This window comes from Halichoeres trimaculatus, unplaced genomic scaffold (assembly GCF_033239565.1).
Source record: "Halichoeres trimaculatus isolate MK-OKI-2021-1 unplaced genomic scaffold, fHalTri1.1 fHalTri1_scaffold_10, whole genome shotgun sequence".
NCBI classification, from domain to species: domain Eukaryota; kingdom Metazoa; phylum Chordata; class Actinopteri; order Labriformes; family Labridae; genus Halichoeres; species Halichoeres trimaculatus.
In genome coordinates this window covers 28,958,570-28,985,991 of record NW_027437187.1, presented here as the reverse complement: position 1 = coordinate 28,985,991, position 27,422 = coordinate 28,958,570, and the positions used below count along the sequence as shown (strand labels likewise).

Here is a 27,422-nt window from a genome sequence, read left to right as displayed (position 1 = left end):
CAAATGAGCTATTGCTTTAGGGCGTCATCAGTCATGTGATCTGAGCTGTGCCTCTGATTGGGCGAGCTCTGGATCTTCATATCCTCTAAACTGCCAAGTTAGAAAAAAATTCACCCCCTGTACAGTGTGTGCCGATAGTAAAATTAGCGATTCAGGCAGGAGATTTTTTTTTAACCAGGCTATAAATTGGTTAATTTCTGTTTTGAAAACCCCTTTTTTTGGCTTGGTGTGTATGTGACTTCTGGTACTTAAAGATTTTAGCTTTTCCGTATCATCTTATTTTCTTAGACCGGAGGTTGCTGCTTGCTCACACCTGGACGTCTCCCCTACTACGCAAAGTAGTGTGTCCTGCCCTTGACTGTAAAAAAAATGGATGTCCACTTGCTCGGCTCGAAGTGAGGTCTCCACAAAAACTGCTCCCCCTGGTGGCTGGCTGCAGTATAGGTTAAAAAATCTGGCTTTCCAGCCATTCCAGATGGGCTGTGGTCAAACTTTAAAAAATGAATACTCCTCGTAGAAATGTCACGTCCGATTGTTGTGGTGAAGATATCACGTTTGACAATGATTGACAGCTGCCGTTCTCATGTATTTTTTTCGGGGCCTGTAAAATATGTCGGGAGGTAGAGTCAGGAAGTGATTAGACTCTCGAAGGAAAACTAAGTTATAATTTTTGTCACCCAGCTTCACTCAGATTCTTCCAGAATCCCTCATTGTCTCTACTGCACAGACTATGACTGCACAGACTATGGCTGCACAACTGCTACAATGGCTGCGCCTGTGACGGGGGTATTTTGGCTTCAAAATTGTACAATGATAAATGGTGGAGCCAAACTTTCCACTCAATATACAGTCTATGGTCCTGCCCCATGAATGTATACATTGCCCAAATCTTAGTTTTTGTTTTTCATTCAACTATTTGTTTCTGCTGTTTTGCCTTTATTAAAGGGAGACATGACTTGATTAAGCAGGAAACAGGGTGAAAGTTGGGAGTGACATTTGGGAAATGGGACCCACTTGAGGGCTAGACTAGTGGGGCGATGAACCTCACTGCTAGTCCATACCAGCATGCCCTCACTTTCTTTTCTGATCACTCTTCAGGACTGGATGATGTGTTGTGAACAGTTCTCCTGACTGCATTCTTGGCATGATGAGCAATCACCTTCATTTATTCAGTCTTTGTGTAGTTTTTCTTTTGTTTTGATTATCAGCTACTCAAACTTTAGTCTCTTAGTGGGTTTAAGTGGCATACTCAAGGTAGAAACTGTTTTGTTTGGGTTTTTTTTTTAAAGCATCTGCTTGAATGCCACCAACACCTCAGAATGTGTGTTTGAACATCTAAACTTCTGTGTGTAAGCCCAGGAAATGCACCAAGCCCATTTATGCCCCTCTGAGGAGCAGTTTGTCAACATTACACACAATGATGTGAAATAATCTAATAGGCTCTTTGCCATAAAGTTCTTAAAGCACACTCCATCTGAAGAGGAAATCACTTCAAGGACCTCACTTCTGGAGCAGAAATTGTTGTCGTTCTTTCAGTCATTTAGGGAACATGCATCAACCAGGAGCTGCCGTAAATGTTTTCGACATGATTGTTTTCTGCTAAAGCTGGTGCTCAGAGAAAATGTATTTCCTCTCGCTCTTTCTGTTTCAGACTCTTTATCCCATTTAGAAACTATCTCAGCTTGCTGCTGGTTTCTCTCTTAGAGGTATCAAGGGGACATGGGTCATATACCGTCATCCTTCTTAGCCCCTGGGGCCACATAGATGTTAGGTGTGATTTTACAGACTGACTGACTCCTGGTTAAATTGGGACCAGCTTCTTTTTCACAGTTAATCTCTCAGAACTGATAAGGCAGCACTTTCCATTCAAGGTGTCAAACAAGATCCCAGCAAACAAATGATTCCCCATGAAGTGTTGAGTCAGTTGTTTTCAGGTAAAGGTGAAAAACCATCTTATGTCAGCAAGTGTCTTTTTTTATCGCTGTAAAGCTCTGACAGGAGATCATTTACTGCGGAAGTCTTTATTGATGTGGAGTCTATGTTTGTCTCTCACAGGAGGAGTACAGGGCGGAGGGCATCACCTGGCACAACATCGAGTACATCGACAACAGCGGATGCCTCAACCTCATCAGCAAGAAACCCACGGCGCTGTTCCACCTGCTGGACGAGGAGTGCAAGTACGTCACGTCAGATAACTGAAGGATCTTTGAGACATGCATGAAAATCCTGAAATTACCCAGATAAGAAAGTTTTCACTCCTGCTTTATTTGGTTAATTGTTTTAATGCAAGAGGGTGGGGTAATACGTAATATTAGAGACTGATTTCAGACATGTTTATCACTTGTCTGGGGTGAAGGTCTTTTCCCTGGGAGTCTCAATATCTGAGCTTGTAGAAAATTACACATACTCTGCTGCAGCGTGCTTGGTTGACCTCCTGATCATCCTGCACAAACCTGCCTTTCACACAAGTGTTGAGCCGAAGAGACAAACTGCTCCCCGTGCAGACCTTTGGCTCATTAGTTTGATTAACACCGACACTGGGGCTCCTATCAGGGTTTAACTGAAGCACAGAGACGTGCTTATTCCTCCCGTCAGCATCCCTGGATCACGTGTGATTTCTTCGCTGCCGTCTTGTTGTGAAACCCTCTTCTCCTGCAGGTCATCGCTCTGCTTCGACACCTCACTCCTCCATAAATCAAATCCAGCTTTGTCCCGCCCCCCTTCGCATAAAAACACATCATGTGGTGCACACATGGTCATATTTATCAATGTTAGCTGTCATCTTACCTGCCACTTAGCGTAGCTGCTTCATCTGGATCTAATAGCACCTTGAGAGTATGTGTTTGTACATGTGTGTGTGTGTGTACATCATGTGTTTGTGCAGAAAGGGGGACCACTTTGGGAGAATTGGGGTCAAAGGGGAATCTCTAAGGAAAAACCGAGGGGGGACAGGCTCTCTCCTGGGGGTTTCTGCTGCCACAGAAAGCGGCTTCATGCTAAATGATTACACAGAGAGAAAGAGGGATGCTCACCGATCCCATCATTCACAGTTAGCGGAGAGCTGGCGAGGCTGCGGGGCCTCTGGAGAAGTGGATTAGGTTACGGTAGAGTCGGGGGCGAGCGCGAGGGGTTCATTTCTACAGTAACAGCATCAGGCTTTAAAACCCCTGCGGTTATTCTTCAGCCAGGAGTATGTGTGTGTGTTTTTAAGTGTGTGTGTCACAAGTGTGCACAGGTTTAGATGATGTGAAACAACCGTACAGGGATGTTGATCCGACCACCTGAGGTTGGATGTGAATCGGGGGAAATATTCACGAGGCAAAGGTGAAAACAACAGGGAAGAATGTGCAAGAAGAGCTGCTGTAAGCTCGGAAAATTAAAGCCGTGACATTAAGTTTGTGACAGAGTTTAATCCCTGAGGGTGGAATTTCAGACTCTGTGTGTTTTCCTTTGGGTTGTGAGAGCACATACTGTACATTAGCTGCAACTGCAGCGCTGCTGTGTTGTAAACAGAAACAAAAGCATGATAACACATCAGTCAATAGATTAAATACTTTTCTTCACAGACAAATGCTGACTGAGTGTTCCCAGAGAAAACCTTTATGTGTAGTTGTTTTATTTATTCCAGACTCTGAGTTTTTTTGTTTTGCCCCCGTCCTTTCTTCCAGTTTCCCTCAGGCTACTAATCAGACCTTGCTGGACAAGTTCAAGCGTCAGCATGAAGGAAACAGCTACATCGAGTTCCCTGCTGTCATGGAGCCCGCCTTCATCATCAGACACTACGCTGGGAAAGTAAAGTACGGAGTCAAGGTGAGAAGCAGGCCATAAAGTTCTTATGTGAACGGCTTTATCACAACATCCAATACTACACATTTTCAAGGTATTAAAAATGAAGAAAAAAATCATCTCAAACCTCCTTCACAGATTCACATGTTTGGTATTTGCTTGTTAAACCAGGCAGGTTTTCAGTCTTTTAGTCTCATCCTTAGCTTGTTTATGGGGTGAGAAATGTGCAACTAGAAACTGAATTTAAATGATTTACTGAAACCAAAATCCTGCTCTAGCTTTCTGGAGTGTCTGTCCATCCTCACATTCTGTTTAGGGGGCGCGTCCATCCTTTCACCCTCTCAAGACACTTCACATAAATTTGTTTGAGGCAGCCCTCGATGCACTGCGAAAAACTGAAATTTCGTCAAGTGTTTTTGTCTAATTTTAGGTAAAAATTGTCTCATTATACTCAGTTTGAGCCACATTCAACGTACCAGTCCAAAAAATGTCTTGTTTCAAGTAAATAAAGACAAAAATGAGGTCTGAGCTGCTTTTATCAAGTAAAAAAAAAAATCTGCCATTGGAACAAGAAAAAATTGCTTGAAAATTTGCTTGAAAATGTTTCAATACAAGTAACTTGTCTCTTGTCTTTTTTTTTAACTTGTTACAAGAAATTCAGACCACATTGTTATCTTTAAATAAGGAACAAGGCATTTTTCTGGACTGGTCAAGTGATTGTGGTTCATATTAAGTCCAAAAAGACATTTTCTACTGAAAACAAGACAAATACACTTTATAAGATGTAGTTTTTTTGCAGTGCATTAACATGGAAACCGAGGGAAGTGAGTAGGGATCAAAAAAAAAAAAAAAAAAAGAATCTGAATTATGCAAACTGACTTTGGACATTGGATTTTTTGATAAAAGGACTAACAAGAGTTGAATACTCAAATAGTTGTGAAACAGCTTCAAAGCAACTGCATTCTGTTTCAAAACATTGAATTTAACTTTATATCATGAAGCAGCGTCTGTACACTCATACAAGTTGGTAAGGACAGATCTGTTTGTGAGGACCCAAGTGGTAAAAAAAAATAATCAAAAATTGAACTCCAAATGAAAGAAATCATTTTTTTAGAATAACTGAATTACCCATCTGGGATTAATCATATATTTTTTAATCTCATGTTCAGAATATTTTTTTCCCCTTATGGGCTAAGATAGCTCCATCCTGAGGGGTTTTAAGAATTCAAGTGACAGAATGTTGACTTTTAGTCTCTCTGGCTCTCAGGACGATGAGTCTCTTCCAAAGAATGAAGTCCTCAAGCTGGACTCCAAACATTTTTGGATCCCACTTTAACAGGACGCACTAACTTGGATATCCACAATGACGTGACATTTTTGGAGAAGGATTTTTTTTGTCCTAACTCACTCTTCATAAACAATAAATCTGGCCTAAGCTGTCATGTGAGGAAAGTATTTTTGAAGGACGATGGTTTATCTCAGCTATCAGAGCAGAAGCCTCATGTTCAGAAACTCTTGTCTTTGCTACAACGGTTGTAGGATTGATTCCCTGGTATGATTTGGTGCAAGTCAACCCACATTTTCTGTGTCTGTCAAGCTGTCATGTCAAAATAAAATAAAAAAGACTGAAAACAAAACATATTTCCTTTCTTAAGAATCAATATAAGATCTGGACTTAAAGAAAACATTTCCTACTGATAAAAGAAGCATCTTAACCTCTCTTTACCCATCATGAAACCCTGCAGGCTGCAGCACACCTACTTGTTGTTCTCTGTCGACCTATTTTTTCAGCTAAATCAAATTCTGCGCTGGCCTCCCAGCTGGGCTTTGATAAGAAGCACATGTGCTGGACTGGGACAAGCGTATTGTTGTTTGACTGTATAATATAAATCTATAACAGTTGGTTATTCTGGATGTGGAAAACTATCCCATTATCTGCCCGGAGCCAGAGAGCTGTTTGGTGTGAAATGTGCAGAGAGAGCCACAGCCGTGAAATGTGTGTGACGTCGGCTCGGCAGAAAACACACAGCTGACTCGAATCATACAGAGAGAAAAAATATGTTGAAGGGTTTATAGTTCATGGCTGTGTTATCTTAGCAAAGCCTCAGTCACAATATTTAATTACATACAGACTGATGAAACAGAGGAGAGGAGATTGAGGTGAACTCTGTGGGTTAGCAGCTGTTTCTGATCCTCATTTTGAACGTTTGAAAGTGACAAATATGAAAACAAATAAGACCGTGTGGATCTCTAGTCTGTCTGGGATTATAAGACACAGATACTTTCATCTGTTACTCACTCCAGAGATTTAAACTGTAAAGAAAGTTCCAGATTCGTGTAAAGTTTAGCACAAACACAGGAAAAGAAGGGGAACAGTAAGCTCACACATCAGTCCAGAAATAGTGCTGCAATTTGTTTTTTGTAGAAATGTAACAACATATGAAATGTTTTTTGGTGAGCCCAAAAGATTTTATGTAGCCAGAGGCAAGCTAGCTGTTGATGCTAACTGGATTCTGGCAAATGGGACCATGGCGATGACGTCCATGTCTACATTTAAGTAAAAAAATATTAACAAGAGTAAAGAAAGAATAACACGGTAACACTAGTTTGATGCTCGTCTGTTTTTCCTTCGTGCAGGACTTCAGGGAGAAGAACACTGACCACATGCGTCCAGACATCGTGGCCTTGCTCAAGAGCAGCAAGAGCGCCTTCATCTGCAGCTTGATGGGAATCGACCCCGTGGCCACTTTCCGCTGGGCTGTGCTGCGAGCTTACTTCAGAGCCCTGGTGGCTTTCAGGGAGGCCGGTCGCAGACACACCCACAAAAAAACAGGTGAGAGCGTGAGGATGTCATCTGTGCACCGTATGATCTGCTTTAGCTACCAAAGCTTAACTCATTCATCTATCGACTTTCTGTTTGCCACTGCTTTGCTTCCTGGGTTAAAGTGGGCGGGGCTAAGGTTACCAATCAGAATCCAGCAGCATTTGAATTTTAACTTATTTTTCTGTTGAAAACACACCTAATGATGCTTTGATGTTTTGACTTTTTAAAGGCGTGAATAAAAGCAAAGGTTTTTCTTTCATGGAGTATGGATAACAGTGTAATCAAATAGAACTTTGATTTATGGGCTGACATTTGTGCTGCTTGTATAAAAATAATTGAATGGCATGGATTGAAATTGAATTTAATACTTAGAAACTGAATCTGTTTGCTTTGAAATTTTATTTCAATCTACTTTTTTTGTCAAATGCTTTTATTGATTGTATTGTGATTTATGGGATGGGGAGAAAAGAAAATGATAAAGGACATTACAGATAAACACCAGTGGTCATCTCTCAAATATGATAAACTTTGTCAAAGATTAAAATAAAGTTTCCTTTAAAACCAAGCTGCTTTAGTACGACGGCGTATAAGGGCCACTGAAGAAATTTAATAAATGAATACTTTTTCGAGGAAAAAATTCGAAACTGAAGAGTTCATGCTGCTTTTTTCTGACAATGTCTTATCATGGCCTGATTTTTTATAATTATGCAATGACTCTGGGCTATTTCCAGTAATATCTCCTTATTGCTAAGTGCAACTTGAAAGTACAATCTGATATGGCTCATTTTGGTCCATCCTGCCGTGAAGTACGTAGCTTCATAACAACCTACAGATTCGAAGCCTCATATAAATCTGTGATAAATTGAAATTTACTAGTCTATAAAGTTGTAAATTTGCAACTTTTTGAACTAGTAAGTTTTTGAGTTCAAAAAGTCGCAAATTTACAACTTTACAAACTCAAAAATTTCATGTTTTTCTCGAAAATTTTGAGTTTAATTTCTTGAAAATGTATTTTTATTTCTTTAAATGGCTCAAATATGATGTTAGGAAGTATTAATAAGTTAAGAAATAATTTAACAAAAGGAATCAAAGAAAAAAAAAGAAAAAAATCATGATAGTAATATTTTATCTAAGTTGATATTAAACTGTTTATATTCCTATAATTCAATATTCAATTCCAAATTCAGTTTCTTCATTCAATTTCAGATCAGTGAGACACACTTAAATGTCAAAAAATAACAAGATTTTAAAGCCAATAAATTAAGTTTCAAAATTTGATACAGTTTCAAATCATGTCAGTCAAACTGAGTTTTTAATGAAGTTCTTCAAACTGAGCATTTCAAATTTAGTTTACGTAATCAAATTCAGTTTCTTGTACATATATAAGCAACTAACAGTTTTACAGAAGATAACATGGTAAAAAATAAGTGATTTTTCTACCACTTAGTTCTAAACAAGCCATCCTAACAATCCTTTAAGAGCCTGCAATCGCTTTCAAACTCAGCCAACGTGGAAAAAATGTTAAACAACTCTTTGACCTGTTCTTAAAGAGCTTGACATTGGTACTTTAACATTTTTTCTCTGTTTATAATCAGACTCCTTTCTTTATTTTTGTTTTTTTCATCTTTTTCAGACAGTTTAAAGTGTAGATCTGTCCAGAGTCAGTTTTCTCACCCTCCTGCTCTTTCTCTCTCTGTGTTTTAGGAAACGATGCAGCTGTTCCCTGTTCTGTTGTCAAAACTGTTGACAGCTTCAGTTTCCTCCATCACCCAGTTCACCAGAGGAGCCTTGAGATCCTGCAAAGATGCAAAGACGAGAAATACAGTAAGTTAAGATCCCCCAGAACTCTGTACTTAAAATACACTTACCATCAGTGGTTTAAGATTTTTACACTTTTTTTAGAGGGTTATCGAAATCAATTAACTGTCAGAAATTTTCCTACAGTTGGTAACTTCTACAAACAACAGGCATTAAAGGGGTAAAAAGGAAAAACTACTGCAAACATTAAAAGGCCATTGGAGCTATACTGCAATTCAAAATTGACATTGAGCCCCTTGTGGTCTATAAGGGTACTGCAGTGGAACTGCAAGAGGTTGTTATAGTTTTCTTTTTTGCACTTTTGTTGCTAAAAAAGTTTGATGAATATGTTTAAGTGATCTTTTGCCTTGATTTTTTTAGGCTAACTGTTGAAGAAAATTTTGGGAAAACTTTATTAACAAATAAATCTCTCCCGGAAATCAAGCGTTTGTACACTTGTGCTCTCAGTTTGAGTCCCAACCAAAGAATATTCTTAGAAATCAGCTCCTACTTTTGCAGTAGCCCTATCTTCAAAGTTAATTTTGCATAACTTTTATTTTGAGTGGATTTATTGTATTTTCAGTAAAAACTCAATCTTTATCCCAGCAGCATTTGAAGTCTGCTTCCTGTTAATGGGGTTTGTATGAAGCCATGGATCTGTCAATATCATTTTTTGAATTGAAGTGAGCTGAAGCGAGAAAAACCTTCATTTCCCATTTTTAAAACCTTTTACTGCACTCGACCCAGCGCAAAAAAATCAATTCCAGGCTGTATTGAAGAGCGCTCCCTGGTCAGGTGAAGAATAATGGATCAGGTTTGATTTTCAGCCTCAGTGAGCTGCTTTTATCACAGCTGTTAATAAGACATGGAGATCAGATACGAGGCTCATTGTGAGCTTGGGTCAGGTTGAGACACAGCAGCAGAGCTCATAGCCGTTCACGCACACATATGTACACACACCAGTAATCGCACAAAGGAGTCAGTCCCATGTGGACCAGCAGACTCTAATAACACCCGCTGAGTCTCTGCTCGTCTTTTAAACACATTCAGCTTTTGATACTATTGCACACGTGTGTCTTAATGATACTTCAGGATCCTTGCAGGATTGTGTGTGTGAGTGTGTGTGAGTGTGTGTGCATGCTCGTCACATGTCACTGTGCGTTAAAGCAGCACACTGCTTTCAAGCATAATAAAACCCGCGGGGATTTAACAGATGCCAGCACTGGAATTGATTTCGAGGAAAATTTCCAAGTGAATTCCCCAAAGAGTTTCCTCCTTTAAAGGGAAACTCCGCTGATTTTACACAACTGCATCAGCTTAAAGTCGGAGTGTATCATGTCTCTTCTTGGGTTTTAAAGCATAAAACACAAAGCTTTGTTGCAAAGTGAAGGCGTGAAGTCTGAAAAATGTGGGGATTAACCACGCTTCTGTTATAAACAGGCTATAGTGTTGGATTATGAAGGATAAAAGCAGTGTTTTAGGGTGATTTACCAGCAGAAAGACCGATTATTGGTCTATTTTAAAACCTACCACATGAATTTGAACCACTTTTATATCTTTTGTTGATCTCCAAACTGAGAAGAATGGAAAGATTACCCTTCTTAGATAACACAAAAAGTGTAAGCATTACAGAAACAGCTTCACAGTTTGTCAAATTGTTCTAAAAGCATGCACAGAACACTTTCATTGTGAGGGGAAACTTTAAACCAGGTGAAAAAAGGAAATCAGAGCTCTGTAACAGCTTTGATCAGCACTCATTTTTATCATTGTGAGAGCTGGGTGTACTGTGTTTTTAAGCCTTTGTGCTAAGCTAAGCAAGAGACTTGCTCATATGTGTCAAAATTATAATTTGCTTTGTACAACAGCTCTCCTGGTGTACATCGCCACCATCATTTTCTCTCTTTTAATCTGAAAAATTATGGAAAATTAAATAAAAGAGAAGAAAAAACTAGTTGCTGGCTGCTGGAAAATAAGTCCTGCCATAGTAAAAGTTTCAAGCATTTACAAGAGGAAACCACAAAACGTAAAGTGGATACATTGAGCTCATTAGCTGCTTGTTTTCATATAGAAAGTCTTCATATGTTCCACTGCCAAAACCACGAATGCTCACAAACACATACAGACATGAAAACACACCAACCCTTTGGAGCTGACTGTGAAAAACAACATCATCTGTGTGGAGTTTGCATGTTCTCCCCGTGTGTGGGTTCTCTCCAGGTTCTCCGGCTTCCTCCCACAGTCCAAAAACATGCTCATCAGGTTAATTGGTCACTCTAAATTACCCGTTGGTGTGAGTGTGTGTGTGAATGGTTGTCTGTCTCTGTGTCAGCCCTGTGATTGACTGGCGACCAGTCCAGGGTGTACCCCACCTCTCACCCAATGACAGCTGGGATAGGCTTCGGCCACCCGTGATCCTGAACAGGATAAGCGGTTGAGAAAATGAATGAATGAATGAATGATTTTGTTTTATTAAGGTAACCACGCTTGTTCTCGTGAAGCTCTCTGAGAACCAACTGTTTTGAGCAGTTTACAGGCAGATTAAAGGATTTCTTCAACATGTAAATACATAGAAGTTTGAAACTCTGCACACATTCAGTCTGAGCATCCAGCTTTGTTATTTTATACTTATGCTTCAGTTATGGGAAAGCATTATACTCCTCTTTAACACTTCCGACTAGAACATTGTCTCCTAGTTTTAGACTCGGGACCCCTCAATTTGTCCTCTATGTGCTGAAATGTTTAAGGTTGATTGTGAGAGTAATTAAATGTGACAATGTAGAATTCGTTTTTGAATCTTCATGCAGCATGTCAGAGATGTAGAAAATCAAACAAATGAAACAAATAACAAGGCACTGGCTGAAAAATGACAATTTGGTAAAAGGAAGGACCTCGTACATGAAATTTATGAGTTGTAAAAAAATCACAATGAGAATCAGAAACCAGCGCTCTGTTTTTGAGAAAAGTTTGGAGAAATGAGAGAGATACACAATGAGTAAAACTTCAAATAATTCACTAGTTCAAAGTAATAAATAATGATGAAGTATTTAATTCCCTCTATTATGTGATATGTTCAATTTACCTGGGATATTTAGTTATTTTCCTCTTTCCTCCAAGTACTTCCTGTACATATGAATTTTATACAGAAACACTTTCTATTTTAAGAATTTTAAGAAATTTTCCACTCAGTAACATATGAATCAATTCATTTGGACTCTGTTTATGCTAATAATAAGAATCATCATTAATTCACATAACAGGGAGTGTAAGCAGCACACCACAGAAAGCATATTTGAATGTAATGAAATGTGTTATCATAAATTATTACCATTTTTTTGTGATTAATTTTATCATTATTATTTTTATGTAATGTAATTTGTTTCCTTTTTTTAATTGGGCTGTGATTTATTATTTTCTTAAATCTGTATTATTTTTTCTTTACTTTGACTAACCTCATCTTTAAGTCTTGAAAAATGCAAATTAAAAAAAAAAGAAAATCAAAGTTTAAATCCCCCTTCTCCCCTCACTTCTTTTCTTTTCTTTTCCTTTTCATTTCCAGGTATCACTCGGAAGAACCCTCGCACTCCTCTGTCTGATCTTCAAGGCACCAACACCCTGAATGAAAAGGCCAGCTGGTGAGCACGACACAAAACAAATGTCTTTGAGGAGTCACAGAGATTTGATCCAGCACTCCGTGGACTGAAAACCTCTCACCTCTCTTGTCTTCTTTCCCTCCTTCCTGCCTCTGCAGGGATGGCTTTGGCGTTGGCTGCAACGGTCGCAGGTCTGGTCGTCTGTCCTCGTCAGGGGGCCCCGCCCTGGAGGAAGACGGTATCTTCATCCATTCAACCAGCAGCAAACTGCTGGAGAGAGCTCAGGGCATACTAATGTGAGTGATTCTCATAGATATCACACACACATTTTTTTCTCTGGCAGCACTGATTCAAACTCTCTGAATTCCTTCTTTTGTTCTTACAATCATAAACATCTCTGGATGCTGCTTTTTGTACATTTCTGTTTATAAAATAAATGTCTCTCATCTGTAGGAGAAACAAAAACTGCAAAATCAAGCCCACCCTTCCAAAGGTAAGACACAGAAGTGGCACCAGGATATAGGAGAAGCCTTTAAAAAAAGCTCTTAAACATATCATACCATAAACATGGCTGCAGCAGGTTCATGTGTTTTCTGGTTTTGTATTTACAGCACTTGTTGGACGTGAAGTCTCTGCGTCACCTGAGCAGCGTGACGCTCCACGACCGCATCACCAAGTCTCTGCTCCACCTGCACAAGAAGAAGAAACCACCCAGCATCAGCGCACAGTTTCAGGTCAGTGTATGTCGCCCTCTGCTGGACAATCAGGGTATTACAACAACACTGACTCAAGAGCAGATTTGGTCCAGAGAAGATTTTGCGAAGAGTTTAAGAAGCACAACATGGAAGCAAGTAGTTTTTCCATACTTTAAACAGGGATGTGACGTCTGTGTTTCTTGTTTTTTTTCTTTCAGGCATCTCTTAACAAGCTGATGGAGACTCTTGATCAGTCAGAGCCGTACTTCGTCAAATGCATCCGCTCCAACGCTGAGAAGGTGAGTGTTAGCTGTAGGAGCAGTCATCTTATAAATAAAGCATCAGCTTGTAACTTAAGACTGTTAATGTTTAATCTTTGTAAAACATTTCTCTTTCTCTGTCTCTTCTTGGTCCACAGCTGCCGCTCCGTTTCAACGACAGCTTGGTGCTCAGGCAGCTCAGATACACTGGCATGCTTGAAACCGTCCGGATCAGACAATCAGGATACAGCATAAAGTACACCTTTCAGGTAAATGTTTTGAAATGATAATTCTTACTTTTTTGTGTCCTTATGATACTTTAAATAGATATATGAACCTTTGCGTAGCTCTTTTTTTACCTATTTTAGCTGTCATTTGGTGTAGACAAACTCAGTGAGCCATCTGTCAACTGTCAAAGATGCTGAATTCTAACCTGACTTTAAATTTCTACAGATTGTTGAGAGTTGAAAATAAGTTACGTAACTGTAAACTTATTTGGCTCAATTAACCTCATCCCTTCCTGCAGGACTTTGTGCGACACTTTCACGTGCTGCTGCCTCGAGGCACCAAACCCACCAAGTCGGGCATCAGGGAGTTTTTCAGACAGATCCACCTGCAGCCGGCCGGGTATCAAGTGGGAAACACAATGGTATGGATCCTGGAAGCTAGTTCATATCTTTTGTTGCCATCTTCTTGAATAAATGAGACCATGTTTACTTTGATCATCAGGTGTTCCTGCGGGAGGCAGAGCGTCAGCGCCTCCAGACCTCCCTCCACCAGGAGGTCCTGAGGCGGATCGTCACGCTGCAGCGTCGCTTCAGGGCCGTCCTGGAGAGGAAGCACTTTGTAAACATGAGGACAGCTGCTGGGGTCATCCAGGTGAGACTTTGTGGTCTTCATAAGTCTGGTCCATGCATCTGAATCAATACTTTATTCCCTGATTAGCTGTAATGTTTGGTTGTAAATGCATCGTAAATTAATTTAACAGTCCCGTACTGCACCTCAGCGTTTCAGGAGGAGTCTCCATCATCCATTATGACTGCTTAGCCTCAGACTGCTAATACATTTAATGATTGATAGTGATGCATTTACTGCACAGAGCATGGTTCAGTAAATACCATCACTCATGTGGAAATGATTAACATTTGTGTCTGTACAAGTTCCCACTTACTGCGCTCACTCTGTGAAGTTGGCTTCACATTTGTCTTCTTGGGATATTTACTTTCATTCTTTTAAAGGTCCCATATTATGCTCCTTTTCTGCAGTTTAATATGGATCATTGATGTCTTTATTAAATGGTAGTAACATTTTTTGATCCAAAAAGCCAATAAATCAAGCACAGCAGCATTGTTTCCAGGCTCTCAAAGCCCCTCTGTTCAGAACGCTCTGATTTAGTGGGCGTGACCTTCATATGTAAATGAGCCACCGCTGATACCGCCCCACTCTTCCACGTCACTGAGAGCGGTGCCACAAGCTCCAAGTGCACAATGTTTAGAACACAGCGAAGCTCGTTTATCGTAATTTTACAGGCTAAAACAACAGGCTAACCGCAGCTAAAGTTAGCATCCTGAAGCTAACACAGAGACAGGGGGGACACTGAGGAAAAGCTCTTACATCTGCTCCACAGCACACAGCATTTAAAATACTCACATTTCCAGGGTCCCAGGTTTGTTGGTGGATGGTTGGTAATGCGCCTGGATTCAGGACCAGTCTATTCGCTTGCCCTCTGTTGCACTGTCCAAAGTTGGGAAAGCAGTCGGCAGTGAAGTGACTAGCACACACATGCACAGTTTTACTGAGTGTAGCTGGCACATTTCCTTGATAAATGAACTCTAGCCACTTAGTCTCTTTCTTTGTCCGAGATGGGAAGCTTGTGCATGGAACTATGTGGCTATTTACAGCCAAAAACAAAGCAGTGACGGCTCTTCAACTTTGGCATTCTCCTCCCGGAGGGGAGTGGGCAGGGAGTGGGCAGGGAGTATCTGCTTCGGTGGACCAATCAGGTCAGACTTTCTCCTGATTGGTCAAAAAAGGGAATCGCTGATGTTGGCAAATTCAGAAAATTCCAAACAGCTCGTTTTAGGTCATGATTTTACGTTGACAAGCACTACTAAGTACAGGTTTTGTCATTAAATATCACATTTTGTGGGCTGGGAGGAAAGCCAAAGACCCACAAATTTCACTAAAAGACTTAATAAAGTGATTTTTGTATAATATGGAACATTTAGAAAAAGGATTTCACTTTGAAACATTTCAAATTCAGTTTTCTAGCAAGTTGAAAAACATTACTAATAATATCTTTACTGATAGATTTTGCTGTCTCAAAACTCTAAAGGCTTTTATTTTGCTATCTTTTGCTACTACTGATAGAGTCAAGCTTGTAAGACTGAATAAAGACATGTTTTTGACTACAGAACCACATTCTTATCTCTGTAAGAAGGGGAAAGAGGGAAAGACAGACTGAGAGAAAGAAAGAAAGCAAACAGTGAAAGGACTGAGCGAGGGAGAACACAGCATTCAGTTGACTGTTTTTTCTGGAGGAGCTCTCAGAGGGGAGCTGTCCAAATCTTTGTCAGGCTGAAGGAAAACAAACACAGTCTGTCCAGAAACAGTGAAACAAAGAGCCAATGTAGCACAGATTCTGTTCTATCTGATGGAAAAGTGTAATAAAAACACAAAAATGTAGCACAACATTCAATCCATTTGTCTGTAATGATGGATAGCAACAGTTTGCTTTGAGTTAGTGCTGATAAAAAAGGGAAAATAAAAGAATTAGGTTTGCTTCATTGGCAACTTGCTGATAAATCAACATGGCAAGAAAAAAATCTGACATTTGAAGTGTAATGTTTTTAAGTCTTTTCTTCTGAGTTTATGGTCCATTATTCTGTATAACATGTTCCTTTTATGCTATAATGTACCATGAGCTAGGGTGGATTGTTTAGGTCAAAAAGTTGGCAGGAAGCACAGGAAGTCTTGAGATGGTCAAAAAGAGATCAAAACCTTTTCATTTAAAGAAAAATCAAATTTTTCAAGGACATCAAATTTCAAAGAGGAAATCAGTTAACATGCATGTTTTGGACAAATCTGGTCAAAAAAATCAGGAGTGTTTGATCCTACATCTGGAAATCATCTCCTGCTCCAAACAGGTGCAGATGTAAAAAGTGGATTTTTATCTTCCCGCAGCCTGTTCCCACCTCCCTTTAACTCAACACATATTCCCTCTCTTTCTTTCTTTCTTTCTTTCCTCTGCAGCGATGGTGGAGATCTTGTCTCCTCAAAGAATCCACAATGGACCCCAGCTATGAGGAGGAGGCCGCTGTGTGTCTGCAGGCCGCCTGGAGAAGCTACAGGGAGCGCAGGAGGTTCCTGCAGTGGAGAGACTCCGTGGTCATCATCCAGAGGAGCTGGAGGCACTGCAGCAAGAGGAGAGCACGGGCGGCTGTGACGCTTCAGGCAGCGTGGAGGGGATTCAGGGAGAGGAGGCGATACTGGCAGACGCACAGGACGGTGACACAGCTGCAGGCGGTGGGCAGGGGATACATGGCTCGACTTAGGTGAGTGGCGGATTTCGAGGATTGGTTAAAATCTCTAGCCAATAGACTTTTGTATCAACAAAAAGACTCAAAGATGGAGTTTGTAGACAAAACAAGAGAGAATAAAGCAAAAACTGAACTAAATGGTGTACCGGACTGCTGTAAACTCAAAGCGAGGCTTCACCAATCTGATTATTTATGTTGAAAAAGCAGATTTCTGCCTTATCTAAAACAACATGTTGATTTTTGGTGGTTGATCTAGAAATCTGTGCAGGGTATAAAAGATTATTGTCGAGTATAAATTCTTGTTCTCTTCCTTCATGAGAAATTTGTAATTTTTAATTGTTTATGATCTCGTCATGTCAGGTTCAGGGAGCTGAAGCAGCAGCATGAAAGACTCAGAGACCTGAGTCCCCCAGCAGAGATGGACCCAGGAACCATGGAGGAAGAAGTTTGTATCCAGGACATCTCTGTGGAACTTTCTGAGGACTCTAAACCGGTCCTGTGCGACGTGGTAGATGCCGAAAGAGAAGAGGACTCAGAGCGAAGTAAAGTAACGGACGAGACGAGCCATAAAACCAGATCCAAACGAGAGAGCAGGCGGATGAGAGAGCTGGAGCAGGCGCAATTCAGCTTAGAGCTCCTCAAAGTCCGAACCACCAGCATGGGGGGTCCTCCTCAAGAGGTCCAAGACAGCAGACAGTCACCTCGGGGGTCTCCTGCCAGCCATGGGAGTTTTGAACTGCTGAGCGTGGAGGACATGGAGACTGAAGGCTCAGGAGGTTTTGGTCCTCAGATGATAGAACCCCAGGTGGTGAATACTCAAATACACGAGAAGATGAGGGACTCAAACTTTAACGAAAAACCAGCGATGGAGCTTCCAAACAAAGAGGAGAGTCCAAGAGCAACATTTTATATCCCTTCTGACCAAAGTCCTGTCCATGAACCAAAATGTGAAAGCCCCAATAAAACCTACAAAGACAGGCGGGAGTCCACGTCTCGGAGGCCCGTGGTGGTGTTGATCAGTATGCAAAAGGAGAGTCCTGTGGAGGAGGGGGAGCTGCTGGCAGCCAAAACCCTGGAGAAAGCTCTGGAAACACAAGCAGCAACGCCTGCTTCTCAAACCAAACCCATCACCGGCTTGGAGGTAGCATCAAAGATGGAGAAGCCTCACGTGACGACCGCGCAGGCAAAGAAAGACACATCAGAACGAGTCGTGTCTTCAACTGCAAACACAGCAGCTCCAGAAGCAGCAGCGGTCTGTTCCTCCGAGGTCGACATCCACATCACTCTGGGACCAAAAGATGGAGTCCCAACTGTTCTGTCAAAACATAAAGAGAAAAAGACGTCCAGGTCTTCAAAGGAGGCTCCTAGCCCGGTTCTGGACACCAAACCACCTAAGGCTCAGAAGAAGAGCTCAGGCCAGACTGTGATCGTGAACATGGTGGAGAAACCGTCCAACTCTGTGTTCTCTCCGCCCAGACGCAAGCTGCCATTCTCCAAGTAAGATATCAGGAGGAGCAAAGGATGACTGGTGCTGGGATAGAAAAGCTTCATAAAAATAAACTTAATCTGGTTATACTAGAGATGCATGAAAGCCAGAGATGAATATTAGATATTTAAAGACTCATTTAAGCTGACCTGACCACAAGCCTGTTGATCTTATCAGAGATGGAGGTCTTTTAAAAAAAATTTCTCAACTTCTTTTTATTTTGTAGGTCAGATAAGGATTTGGTGAACCAGGAGAGATCTCTGGCGATGTTCAGAGATGACTCCAAAGCTGCTGGATCCAGACACAGAGAGGTATGAGAAATACACACAAGTCACATGATCTGTACTTTAACATAGAGGTGAAATTTTGGAACTTATTACATTTTTCCATCGACTCTTAGATTTACTATGGGTGCTGGTAAAAAAACTGTTTGGCATTAGCAGAGAAGATATTACGCAGCAATTAAGATTTATTGCCAGGTAGCGTTGTTAAAACAAAGAAATGATCCAACAAACTCTAGTTTTTCTCGCGTTTGTGTTAAGTTTATGACACACAAATGATCATAAAGTAATTTTTTCATTTTTTCATTTTTTTAAGTGTCAGTTTCTATTGAAAATACAACATGCAAATATATTGTGGGGTTTCACAACGTTTACTTTCATGAGTCAGTTTTGTGCTGCCTCCACACAAACACACAAACACACACTTACAAAGACCTGGGCCTTGACCTGATGTCCCTGTGGTTGCCTGGAAGCAGGTGGGCCGCCCCGGCCCCAAAAAGAAAGCCCGAATGTCCCGGACACGCTCTGACTTCCTCACCCGCTGTAACTCTGAGGGCGCCACGCAGTCGGACGATGATGATGAATACTACGTCCCCGTCCACTCCCACACGCTGCCCCCCTTCCTGACTCCCCCACGCGCCCATGCCGAGGCTGACTGCCACAGTGACTCTGAGATGGTAAAATATCGGATCTCTGGAGGCTCCTTAACCTCCAAGTCTCCTATCTGCTCTCAGGCTGCCTCCCCAGTCCACCCTCTTTTCAGGTGGACCTGTCCAAGCAGCAGGGGGCGCCTCTAACACTTCTAACCCTCACTGTAGTCATTCTCCAAGACCTCTGAGCTGCTTGGTCACCTCAGCTGGTCTGATGTGAGGACATGCACATCACTCTGCTGGCTGTCTGAAAATCAGCCAAATCTGAGACTCCTCAGCTTTCTAAAAACTCTGTATCAAGGGATTCTGCAGCATTTTGGAGTTTAATCTCAAATTTTTCCTTTGGTAAACATGTGATGTATTCATAGCCAGAGTGCAGCTGAGGATCGTTTGGTTCTGCTTCAATTTATTTCTTTGATTTCGGAATTAAAGTTGTCCTTCTCTTTAACCAGTCAAAGCAAGAAGAAAGACAGAGGAAATTTGTCTTTAACTTTTTCAGACATCTGCAAAAAGTTCAAAAATTCAAATTTATAGCGATCAAAGTCAGAAAAGCAAAGCACAGACTTCCACCAAGCATATTGTGATTGTCACGCAACACTTAAGTCCTACTTTAATGTTATACTCCCTTTCAACAGACTTTCTGCTACGATTTGTTGTTAGTTGCAGGTTTGTGCGATAATTTGTTTCCTGACAGTGTTGAAAATTATGATGAGCTAATACATATTTCACATTCCAGATCTTAGTATCAAGAGTGTTGCCTGGATCTGGATTGTACTTTTACATCTGTCAGAAATTATGGTGACCTTGTCTTGTATTGTTTTGCAAAGCAATCCAACCATTTATCGTGGAGTTATATACACATATGGGGAAAACAGCCCTCTCTCACAATGTTAAAGAATCCTTTAAAATAATCCTGGATCCAGACAGTGATCCAGATCACCTCCAAAGTTTAATCACTTCTTCTTTATCCCATTTTGAACATTTCCTGAAAATTTCACGAAGATCCGTTTGTTACTTTTTGAGTTATGTTGTTCCCCGACAGACAAATTCTCCCAAAAACATAACCTCCTTGGTGGAGGTATTAATTAATGACCCATCAAAAGAGTTAGTGTTGGATTTTTGGTTGATCAAATAACCATAAAGGGTTTCAACACTTCTAAACACTGAGAGTAGGCAGATATTTCTCTGTCATATTTGCATCTTCATCCTCGGATTATTAATTTGATGCTGCTGGAAGCCCCAGTTTCTGATGAGCACTTGAAGAAGTAATCCTCTCAGTGTCACAGTCTTCTGAAGGAAAAATGAACGTTTGAAACTCAAAATGTCTGCACATGAAAGCATCCCTTACATAATGTCTTTGAAATACGCTGAGATTTTCACAGTGAGGACTGACTGTAAGGACTCTTACTCAATCTCCAGCCCCTGACCTGTCCTGAAATCATCACGCCTCGTCTTCTGCTGCACGCCGTCTGCTGCTGCATGCTGGAAATACTCGAGTCCAGACACTTCTCACTAACAGGACCTTACCAGCATGTCTTCTGTTTCTCTTCCAGTATTTAGAGATCAGCATCACTCTATGCAATACTGCTTCTTTTACTCCGTCTCTTCAGACTCAGTACATAAATTATAACAGGAAATCTTTCTGTAGTATGACTTGAGCAAGAAGAAAAACACTAACCTGGATGAGTAGATATAACATTGATGATTTAGCACAATTTCCTCACTCAGTAGAGTCACATTTCTGCTGTTTATTGTGAAGAAATCAAGCACCTTGACGGTTACTTCTGCCAGAAAAGATGCTGGCTCCTGGGAATGAATTTTACCTTTTTATTCCTCATCTTTTTTTTTTGTGGTTTGCCGATCTTCAGGGGTCTCACAAAGACCAGAAGAAGATCCACAAGACTATGTCATCAGGAGACCTGGGTAAGGTTGAAGTCCTCAGGAAAACCTCCAGTCAGGATGGAGGGTAAGATATTGGAGATACTTTTAAACACATACATTTAAAATTTTAATTTGGTAAAATAAATCTCCTGTTTGCTCAATTAAATTGTCATAAATCCATTTTCTCTAGTACTGTTCTCCTTTTCTTTGGGTATGAAATCTTTTTTTTCTTGCATTTATTGATTTCAAATTAATCCGCTTTGTTTTTCAATTTTAGGATAATGAGAGGAAAGATGCGATTCTGGGGCAAATCGAAGCACGGGGAGAAAAAGCTGTCAAGAGAGAAGCAGGCCAGCCGGACAGAAGCCGGTGAGACACACGGTAAAGTGAATATTTACGGACACACAAATGTGGTTTTAGACTTTGTTTTATATTAATCAAAAAGTGAAAGAAGACTTTTCATGGGGAAATGAGTTGATTTAACTGTCTCTTTCTCCTCCCAGAAGGCACCTCTCCCCCTCACAGCCCTGACCTGGAGGCCGCTCCTTCTCGAGGGGTCAGGGACAGCAAGGAGAACAAGGAGCCGTCCCCAAAGATGAGGAGGCGTCGCAGCCTGAAGATCGGCACCATCACTCTGGAGCCTGCTCAGTGGCAGAACGACTCGCTGCACATCCTCTCCTCTGCACACGACTACCGCAGCATGAACGACTTCCTCATGAAGAAGGTAGGAGAGCAGACGCCAGGCTCAGGCATGATGCTGCTGTGATCAGGGAGATGATGATTTATAAACCTTGATGTTTACCCTCCTTAGATTGCTGACCTGGAGTCTGAAGACGGGAAGAAAGACACCATGGTGGATGTCGTCTTCAAGAAAGCACTGAAGGAATTCAGGATTAACATCTTCAACTCTTACTCCACTGCTCTGGCTGTGAGTTCCTCTTGAGGGTTTTATGTCCTTGTTAATTCTTTACTGCATAACTACTGTTTCTGAATCATCTGTAATAACACATGCACTGACAATTACCACCTTTACCTCCAACTACCAGATGGATGATGGAAAGAGTATTCGTTACAAGGATCTGTACGCGCTGTTTGAACACATCCTGGAGAAGTCGATGCGTCTGGAGCAGAGGGACTGGAGTGAGTCACCGGTGAAGGTGTGGGTCAACACCTTCAAGGTGTTCCTGGATGAGTTCATGACGGAGTACAAGCCCATGGAGGGAACTATTGGCAGGGTAGGAGAGAGGGATGCTCATTTTGATACAGATAACAGCAATAACAATGTGGTTTGTTTTCATGAATTGACACATTGATGCTTTGTTTTCAGGCTCCAAAACGTGAGCGTAAAAAATCCAGGAAGAAGGAAACTGACATCGTGAGTTTTCATTCTAACCTTCATTAACTTAAAGATGCTACGAAGAGAATTTGTTTGAAATGCACTCCGTACACTTTCGCAAATTACTCTTAGTGAGGTGTTTGTTTTAGGATTAAATGACAATTTAATTTAATACACAGTACTTTAATACACAGAGGGAGAACAAAAGTATAATCTGAGCTGAGCTGACAGCTGTATCTCCTGCCCCCTGCAGGTGGAAGAACATAACGGCCACATCTTCAAGTCCACACAGTACAGCATCCCCACGTACTGCGAGTTCTGCTCCTCCCTCATCTGGATGATGGACCGAGCCTGCGTCTGCAAATGTAAGGCCTGGACTCATACACACCAAAAAAACACACCAAAACACACAAGACTAATTTTTTTTTAATCTTTTTAAGCCTTTTTTAGAGTCAGGCAAATGGATAGAGCTGAAAACTGTAAAGAGATAGTGAGAAATGGCATTTTGCAAAGGGCCGTGGGCTTTAGCTGAACAGAAAATATAAAAACACTGTTGATGTTTGCCTCTTCTGTCTGATTACTGCACCAACTGGACTCAATGTAAATATGAAGTAACATTTTTTAACATATTTTTTTCTTATGTCAGTATAAAGTCACCTTAATATCTAATAATACACACAGACATACAGCAGTATCTAATGCTCCTCTAACTCACTTATCCACAGGCACTCACGCCTGTGTGTGAAGTTTTTATTTCCACCCACACAGCACATTACACCCTCTCCTACTCACACACACACTCACACTGCACAGTAATCCTCACACACTTGCCCAGCCTCCCTGAGTGTCAGAAAAATTGAATTAAGCGTCCTGCTCCTTCCATAAATCCATCTTCTATCTAGTTACAGTCTCCATCTGCACTCTTAGAGAGCAGCAGACTCCACGTCCACGCTGTCTGTTGCCGCCGCCTCCTCCTCAATGTTCACCTGACTCTGAGGTCAGGATGGACTGCAGCAGCTGCTGATGTTGCTGCAGTTGTGTGGATGTCATCACATCAGCGTGACTGTGTTGTTCTGTGTTGTTGTTGTAGTGTGCCGCTACGCGTGCCACAGGAAGTGCTGCTCCAGGATGACCACGAAGTGCAGTAAAAAGGTAAGAGGAGATTTCTTTTTCCTATTTTCTGAAAACATCTGGATTTTCATAGAGATACTGTGATGACTGTTTTTTTATCTTCTGATACAGACTCCATTATTTAAACTTTATTATCTGTAGAAAGAGAGTAAAGACCTCTGTTTGATGCTTGGCTGGTTATAACTGTCAGAAGACTCTTCACAGAGTGTTGGTCTGTTGGTCATTTTGCTCTATAAGCTTAAGTTTAGGAACCATGGAGTGACCAACATACTTGTGAAATCCTGTTTCAACTCTCAGGAAGACTGGCATTGTATCAGAAACACTCAGATTTCAGGACGCTGTAATGTCGACTGTGAAAACGTTCAGAGACAAAGAAGGACACGGATATCCAAGCACATTAGTTCAATCTAATTTCTTTTGTAAAGCTTTTGTGTACCTCAGTGAAATGATAGTTTGCCGCATGTATTTTTGTTCTGTTTTCAGATTGTATGTTTAAAAGGTATACATAAATTCTTCTGTAAGATTGAAAACACGGAATAACTCACGAAAAAAGAGATACTGTACTATAAGACATTTAAAAGCAACATCTTTGTCAAGTAAGATAATCATTAACTATCAACAATGAATTATTTTTTTTTGGTCGAATGTTGACAAAAGTTGCGCATAAAAGCAGGAACCTCAAGTGTTGGAAAAACAAAGACGATGTAAAAACTGCAGTTCTTTGAATGTCCACTTGAGACTAACTACAATAACAAAGGAATCCTGTTTAGACCACATGAAAAACACATACTCAAGCCTCCGCAGGTCTAATATTTTACAACCAAGCCACTAGTATCTCATACAGGCGAGGGGTTTTACACAAATTTACACCATAAGCAGCAGAGTTAAGTTAACTTTGTGTTGAGGTTAGTTGTAGCTGTTAAAGCCAGCCTCAGCCCCACTTGATTTAATGTTTTCAGATGTCAGTTTACAGGTTTGTCAATTTGTGGTTGAGTTAGCATTTTTAGCTCAGTGATTTAACATGAAGGGTTCAAGGTTTCTGTTCAGAAACCTACAAGTGACATCACAGTCTATATTTCATACAGTCTCTTATTGTACCCATTACCTTGGACTTCTTTTGGTGTCACTTCAGGGGAACTGTTCATCAAACTGAAACAGTTTTAGTGTCCCTGTTGACATTGGGACACTACTGACCATAAATCAATCTTTGGGAGTGTTTCCACTGCACAAGCTGTATTTAAGTGGACTGAAATAGAGACTGAAATACACTTTGAATGCATGCAAATTTTAATGCATGAAAAGAGGATTATTTTGCATATTAGGTAAGGCAAGAGATTGTGTCCAATGGAAAAGAAAAGCTCTGACAACTAGAGATGGGTACCTTTCACATTTGAAACGATACACTGCTGATGCAACAGGTATTGTTACTCAACGGTACCAATTTTTGGTACTTTTTTGTGTTTATGTGTCAAAAAATGATCAATTTGCTTTAACATAAAATATAATTATTTTTTCAATTTACATATTTATTCTATAATGTTTAACCTTGTAATGCTGTGTTCAGCATGGAAAATCACCTACTCTTCCACTCCCTCACAGTCACAAAGGTGCATTTAGGTACCTAAGCATGATATTAAATGAATCGGTACCCGGTACTTTTGACAGAATTCAGTCGGTACCTATAAAAGTACCTAACTCAGTACCCATCCCTACAGACAACACAGCACTACTTTGATCAGCACTAATGACTAGTTTGTATCGCTTTGTAATGGAATATAAAATGATTTTACTGTAGATGTTTGTTGAATTGGGTTTACAGGAGCCATAGTTGAAGTTAAACACATTTTAATGAGACGTCTGTGTTTTTGTACATTAGTACGATCCGGAGCTGTCGTCTCGGCAGTACGGCGTAGAGTTGTCCCGCCTGACCAGTGAAGAGAGAGCTGTGCCCCAGCTGGTGGAGAAACTCATCAACTACATCGAGATGCACGGCCTCTACACAGAGGGTATCTACAGGAAGTCCGGCTCCACCAATAAGATCAAAGAACTCCGTCAGGGGCTGGACACAGGTGAGACTAGATTATGTGTGGTGTGAACTTCAGCGTTTGTTCCCTGTCTTCATGGAAAATATCTCATAAAGAGTCACATAAAGAGAAATGTGAAGGTGAGTTGATTCACCCCAAACTATCTCTCTGTTTTCAGATGTGAACAGTGTGAACCTGGACGAATACAACATCCACGTCATCGCAAGTGTTCTCAAACAGTGGCTCCGGGACCTGCCCAGCCCTCTCATGACCTTTGAACTGTACGAGGAGTTCCTCAGAGCCATGGGTAAGCTCGTAATCAACTCCTTGAGTGACTCTTTTATGATGCCCCAGTTTGGAGTCACTTTCAGGAGGTGGAATGTTTTCTCACGTAATGGTGTGTTTGTTTTTCTTTACAGGTCAGCCAGACAAGCGGGAGGTCATCCGAGGAGTGTACTCAGTGATCGACCAGCTCAGCAGGACGCACCTCAGCACTCTGGAGCGCCTTATTTTCCATCTGGTCAGGTGAGGGATGGAAAACTATTTAGCCTCAGCTACAAAGCCTCAGGAAAGAAAGCCAGGGGCTGAAATTTAAAAAAAAAAGATTTTTTTTTTCTTTTAATGCTGTCACACCCTCTCCTGAGTATGTGATGGGAAAAGGTGTCATACTCTGAAAGGATTGACATCAGGGTTAACAGGATTATTTGGTGCTGTCTTTCAGGATCGCCCTACAGGAGGAAACTAATAGGATGTCAGCCAACGCACTTGCTATTGTCTTTGCTCCCTGCATCCTCCGCTGCCCTGACACCATCGACCCGCTGCAGAGCGTCCAAGACATCAGCAAGACCACAGCGTACGTACACTAGCTTTTGGTAGTAATAACATGGAGGCCAGTTGGGGCAAAGTTTGAGATCAGTAATAAAAATAAAAAACATAGGTATAGGTTTTACCAGCAGCAACCACTCTGAAGTAGTACTAGTTTGAAATGATGTGAATTCACTGATTTTGGCAAACACTTTGTAACTGGATGAACTAATTTGCTGAACTCATAGTTTAGTCATTTGCAGGTTGTTTAAACAAAAATGACCTCAGTCTTCTATTCTGATTCTAAACCTCAATCTGTTTCCTGTAGATGTGTGGAGCTGATCATAAATGAGCAGATGAGCAAGTACAAAGCTCGTCTGAAGGACATCAGCAGTCTGGAGTTCGCAGAAAGCAAAGCCAAGAGCAGACTGACCCACATCAGGAAGTCCATGGTAGGATCAGAGTCCTGACAACAAGTCCCACACTCATTCAATTTTTACTGAATACAGTCCTCACTGCCTGACAAGGGCCATGGATGTTCTCCTCCTCCTTCCTCTCACTCATCATTGAAATTGTGACACTGCAGTTTTCAGCTCCCGGAGCAGCTGGCATGGTTTCCACACCGCCATGACAGGAGTCCATTCCTCTGTGTTTTTGACATCTTTCATTGACAGATTTTGCCGTGTTTTTGTAACACAAGCAAAAAGCTGATCAAAGAACTCACAAGGAAGGGGATACGCTGGTTAAAAATTGCAAAATAGGACACATTAGTTGTTCATGCAAAAGAAAACCCAACACAGCTTTGTATTAATGTATGAAAGCTTATTAACTTTTCTTATCACCTTATCTTCTATATCTCACTCTAGTGGTTTTTCAAAGTTGAAGTAGGTGTTGGAAACTGCACCAGAAGCACTAAAACTTAACTTTACATTGTACATTTTTGTTTTAATTACAAATAAAGCACAATAAAATACAAAAAGCAGCCCAGGGCCATTTGCCACCTGTATGCAAAAGCTACACCCATATCAGCTGTTTAGAATATATGCAATATTAGAAAAGAAATAAAACCACTGATAACAAAGAAAACCGTCATCAGAAGGTTCATAAAGAGACATGATATTAATTCTTACTAACAGTTTTCCTTTACCAAGAAGGGATATACACAGGGTATGCTGCTTTTTTATTGTTTAGAATAAATCTTAGCTCAGTCAGTGTTGTGCTTAAACAAGTAAATATGAGCGCATTCAATGAAGGCACTCATATTTTCATGAATGGTGAACTGATTCACTCACTTTATAGCTCATCAACAGTAATGAAAGGGAAGTTCATTCCTGGGGC

At 40.9% G+C, this 27,422-nt stretch overlaps 1 protein-coding gene across 10 annotated transcripts in view; it reads left to right on the top strand.

Annotated features, from left to right (window-relative positions):
* The window catches only part of LOC141797038 (unconventional myosin-IXAb-like), a 167,577-nt gene that overhangs the window by 133,974 nt on the left and 6,181 nt on the right, over nt 1–27,422 (top strand). For 6 of the 10 annotated variants that reach the window (XM_074678427.1, XM_074678421.1, XM_074678426.1 and 3 more), the window contains 28 exons: nt 2,056–2,177; nt 3,669–3,810; nt 6,424–6,619; nt 8,315–8,434; nt 11,964–12,039; nt 12,156–12,293; nt 12,451–12,490; nt 12,609–12,731; nt 12,911–12,991; nt 13,111–13,221; nt 13,479–13,601; nt 13,682–13,831; nt 16,205–16,506; nt 16,852–17,988; nt 18,204–18,288; nt 20,777–20,874; nt 21,067–21,170; nt 21,293–21,513; nt 21,601–21,717; nt 21,836–22,024; nt 22,117–22,164; nt 22,379–22,490; nt 23,216–23,277; nt 25,133–25,325; nt 25,459–25,587; nt 25,700–25,805; nt 26,002–26,133; nt 26,413–26,536. In XM_074678427.1, the coding sequence (XP_074534528.1) occupies nt 2,056–2,177; nt 3,669–3,810; nt 6,424–6,619; nt 8,315–8,434; nt 11,964–12,039; nt 12,156–12,293; nt 12,451–12,490; nt 12,609–12,731; nt 12,911–12,991; nt 13,111–13,221; nt 13,479–13,601; nt 13,682–13,831; nt 16,205–16,506; nt 16,852–17,988; nt 18,204–18,288; nt 20,777–20,874; nt 21,067–21,170; nt 21,293–21,513; nt 21,601–21,717; nt 21,836–22,024; nt 22,117–22,164; nt 22,379–22,490; nt 23,216–23,277; nt 25,133–25,325; nt 25,459–25,587; nt 25,700–25,805; nt 26,002–26,133; nt 26,413–26,536 (4,581 nt within the window). Of the gene's footprint in view, nt 1–2,055; nt 2,178–3,668; nt 3,811–6,423; nt 6,620–8,314; nt 8,435–11,963; nt 12,040–12,155; nt 12,294–12,450; nt 12,491–12,608; nt 12,732–12,910; nt 12,992–13,110; nt 13,222–13,478; nt 13,602–13,681; nt 13,832–16,204; nt 16,507–16,851; nt 17,989–18,203; nt 18,289–18,734; nt 18,936–20,776; nt 20,875–21,066; nt 21,171–21,292; nt 21,514–21,600; nt 21,718–21,835; nt 22,025–22,116; nt 22,165–22,378; nt 22,491–23,215; nt 23,278–25,132; nt 25,326–25,458; nt 25,588–25,699; nt 25,806–26,001; nt 26,134–26,412; nt 26,537–27,422 lie in introns of all 10 variants that reach the window. The other 4 variants (XM_074678429.1, XM_074678424.1, XM_074678423.1 and 1 more) reach the window with 4 other exon arrangements.